This window comes from Otolemur garnettii, unplaced genomic scaffold, assembly GCF_000181295.1.
Source record: "Otolemur garnettii isolate 467f Iridium unplaced genomic scaffold, OtoGar3 scaffold00032, whole genome shotgun sequence".
Classification (NCBI taxonomy): Eukaryota; Metazoa; Chordata; class Mammalia; order Primates; family Galagidae; genus Otolemur; species Otolemur garnettii.
The window spans coordinates 1,611,302-1,615,290 of NW_003852427.1; the positions used below are offsets into that span (position 1 = coordinate 1,611,302).

General features: G+C 46.5%; 1 protein-coding gene across 1 annotated transcript in view; it reads left to right on the plus strand.

Annotated features, from left to right (window-relative positions):
- Positions 1-306: 306 nt before the first annotated feature.
- Positions 307-3,989, plus strand: part of PHF7 (PHD finger protein 7) — a 14,504-nt gene continuing 10,821 nt past the window's right edge. The window contains exons 1-3 of the mRNA XM_003789372.3: positions 307-959; positions 1,972-2,084; positions 3,515-3,567. Coding sequence (XP_003789420.1) covers positions 2,041-2,084; positions 3,515-3,567 — 97 coding nt within the window. The 5' untranslated portion in view covers positions 307-959; positions 1,972-2,040. The remainder of the gene's footprint in view (positions 960-1,971; positions 2,085-3,514; positions 3,568-3,989) is intronic.

Genomic DNA, 3,989 nt, shown 5'->3' on the forward strand with positions numbered 1-3,989 from the left:
CCCCCACCGCCTCCGGGGCCCCTCAGCCCCGCACACAGACAACGGGCAGCGCCACGTCACCTGCCCGCGCCGGCGGTTAACGTCATTACGACGCGACGGCGCCTCGCCTTTGGGCTCGACTTCCGCCAGTGGAATGCGAGCACGCGCGCGAGGCGGGGCGAGGGGCAGGGGCGGGGCGAGCGTGGGGCAGGGGCGGGTGGAGTTGGGCGCCTGAGAAAAAGAAGGCAAGGGGCGGGGCTCGGTGGGCCGGGCGCGCGGCCGTTAGCGCGTGGCCGTTGGCGGTTCGGTTCTGTCAACGGTCCGAGTCTCATCTGCCCCCGTGGGTCACAGTCCGCGTGACCCGGCTCCCGTTTGCCCGCTCGCCCCCTTAGCCGGCGCAGTCACCGCGCGGGGCGGCCGCCCGTGAGGTAACTACCACGGCTTGTGACAACGAAAAAGCTCCGGGACAGCTACGCCCTCAGTGACAGCTGGGCGGGCGGCCCCGGCCGGGAGCGGCGGCCGGTGCGCTATCGTGAAGAGGGAGCGGTGGAGGTGACCTCCGGCCCGGCCCCGCACCAGCCACCTGGCAGGCGAGACATGAGCCTGGTCTGGCACCCGCGGGATGCTCCTTGAGCCCCTTCTCTGGCTGTTACCTCCAGGGGACGGTTGTGGCCACATCGACACGTATTTTCCAAATAAATCATTGTTTATTCTTGCGGCGGCGGGGCCGAATACGTTTATTTATTTTTAATATTCTCGACAAGCATTTACCCAGCACTTATCCAGCGGAACACCTTGGTGAGCGTTTGGAGGAGCATCCGCCAGCTTAGGAAATCACGGAGCGAGCAGCTTGGGGAAGCCCGCGTTTTCATCCCTCCTCGTATGTGTTGAAGACTGTTGCATCTTGTAACTACCAGTGTGCACGGAATCCTACTCAAGGGACGTCTTGGCCCAGCGATGCAAAGAACTGAAGTTTCAAGGTTTTATTCCTATTGCTAGATGGTCGGGGTAGCCCCAACACTTGGGCACTTTCTGTAGTCCGCAATGTGGATCCCTTGTCGGAGCAGCAGAGCCTATGCTCGCCCTGTTCTTTCCTCTTCCAGCCTGTCCGTGTGCTTTCGTTGAGGAAGAAGCCATCAAATGTCATTATTTCTGCAACTCAGGGGTTAGAGAAGGAGGTAGAACATGCACGAAGATAGAGAGGGCAAGATAGCTTTGGTTTTCTGAGCAGCTAATTGTCTTAGTAGTTTGTATTCATGCAGAAAGGTTTTGAAAGTCCCTGAAGATATTTCCAATCTCCACCCATGATCCAAGGCTAGGGGTGCTGGAGTTAATGTGTCTGGAGTGACCTAACTCATCTCTCCTAAGAAATGCTGCCATCCCTCCCCCTGACTAGACCAGTCTTTCCTTCATAGGGGTGGATCTTATTTCTTTTGTCCCACTTCACTTTCAGGGAAAGTAGTCTTTGTAGTCTACTGGTGTTGGTTGTGGGAGGAGTGGCAAGGTGCCTTCTCACTAAGTCTGATTTTGGGCAAGATGCTTACCTCTTTGTGCCTCAGTCTCCTCATCTTGGAAATGGTACCGCTATAGTGCGTGAGGATTTTATGAGTTAACACATGTAAAGTGCCTAGAACAAGTTCTTAGTATGATTTAATAGTTATTGACTATTACTAGTATTGATACTGGATGTGTCCCTTTTATTCCATCATATAGGAGGGGAGGTGAAAAGCACCATTGCCTTAACCCTATAAAATTTGATCACCAAATATACTGGGTGCCATGAATAGGAAAAATTAACAAATCTGTATTTTATATTATTTCATATTTTGTGTTTTTATCAACACAGAAGTATTTTGTAAAATTTGGTAATGAATATTTTGTAAATATATGTCGGGCTTATAATTTCCCATTTTCTCTATGTATGTATACATGACAACCTTTAGGATGCCCTGTAGAATTAAATTGCTGACCAAGTCTTGTTTCTTTCTATAGCTGGAAGAGCCTGTGTTGTCCTCATAATAGTACAGAAGAATTCAAGATAAGAGAAAGATATAGCAGCGAATGAAGACTATAAAAGAAAAGAAGAAGGAACACCAAAGATTGAGGTAGAGTGGGTGTTATAAGAAAGTTTAGGGCAAATTTTCCAGTGGCTTATTGTATATGCTGCACTTTTTACCCCCTTCGGCATCATCTTGGGGATTGTGGTTGGACAGCATGTAAGCATATGCCAGTGTACTTCTGGAAGCTGCCCTACCTTTTGAGGGCTATCCCTAATAGCAAAGTGCTGGCTCTAGAAACTTACCACCTCACTTCATGTCCTGGCTCTGCCACTTGCTAACTATGTAACAGGGGTCAAGTCACTTCATTTCTTTATGCCTCAATATTCCCATCTGGAAAATGTGCATAATAATGGCACATATCTTTTAAGTTATTCTGTAGATTCATTGAGTTACCATAGATTGACTGAGCTAATTAATACATTTTTTTTTATTGATTTACTCGAGACTCAAGCTGTCTCCCTTGACCTCACAGCAACCTTTAACTCTTGGGCTCAAATGATCCTCTTGCCTCAGTTTTTCTATTTTTAGTAGAGACAAAATCTCACTTTTTGCTCAGGCTGGTATCAAACTTGTGAGCTCAAGCAATCTACCCTCCTCAGCCTCTCAGAGCACTAGGATTACAGGTGTAATACACCGCACCAGCCCAAATTAATACATTTAATGAGCTAAGAATAGTGTCTAGCAATGGGAAATGATCAGTCATTTTTTTTTTTGAGACAGAGCCTCAAGCTATCCCCCGGATAGAGTGCCATAGCATCACAGCTCACAGCAACCTCCAACTCCTGGGCTCAAGCTAGTCTCCTGCCTCAGCCTCCCAAGAAGCTGGGACCACAGGCGCCTGCCACAATGCCCAGCTATTTTTGGTTGCAGCCGTCATTGTTGTTTTGGCAGGCCCGGGCTGGATTCGAACCCACCACCTTAGGTATATGTGGCTGGCGCCTTAGTCACTTGAGCCACAGGCACCGAGCCAAATCAGTCATTTTTGGTATTATTTTAATATGCTTTGTGAAGGTTTTACCATCTGAGATGCAGAGTAGTTAGCAGAAGAAACAGGAAAAAAGTAAAAGACTTTACATTCATGCACTCAACATAGGCAGTACAGGCACTGAGGACAGAAAGATGGTTACAAGCTGTACCTACCCTTGAATAATTCAATAGGTATGGAGGATATTTTTGCTTTCAAAAAACTATGAAATATGGACTAAGTGCAGTGGCCCACACCTATATTCCCAGCACTTTAGGAGGCCAAGACAGAAGATCACCTGTGGCCAGGAGTTCAAGACCAACCTGGGTGACACAGCAAGACCTCATCTCCATTTAAAAAAAAAAAAAAGAAGAAATATAAAAGAAAACTCATGTCTTTAGATATTTTGGTCCTTCTTCAGTCCTGTGAATGGCTTTTTAAGGGAAATGTTACAAGGGTTATTTATAGGGTTCTCAAAGACCGCCTTACACTTCTTCTTTCTCTTATATAGAAAATCTGCCAAGATAAAGAGGGTTACCCAGAGGACACCATCTTCAGGGCCTGGTAAGAAAGATGGGTGGTTGTGTTCAACCACTGCCTCCAGACCTCAGCAAAGAAGGCCACCTGTGTGAGGCAATGAACTTGCTTCTCTCGCTGTCAACCCTGCTCCTTCTCATATTCGCTAAGATCCTGAAGACTTAGGGTCTGTATTTTAAAATTTTATGTCCTTGACAAGAAAAAAAAATTATATCCAAAGTTCAAGAAACAAGTTAATCAAAGTTATCTGAGGAAAAAAAAATTAAACGAAGTGAGAAGTAGTAACCAACTTTTTCATTGTGACCAAAATTATATAACAACTTAAGTGATACCAAAGTAGACCTCATCTCAACCTTCCTCCTTGCCAAAATGACCCTTTTCTCCTACTTCTTCCTGTACCTAGAGAAATGGTCATATTCCCACTCTTCTCTTCCATCTTTTTTTTTTTT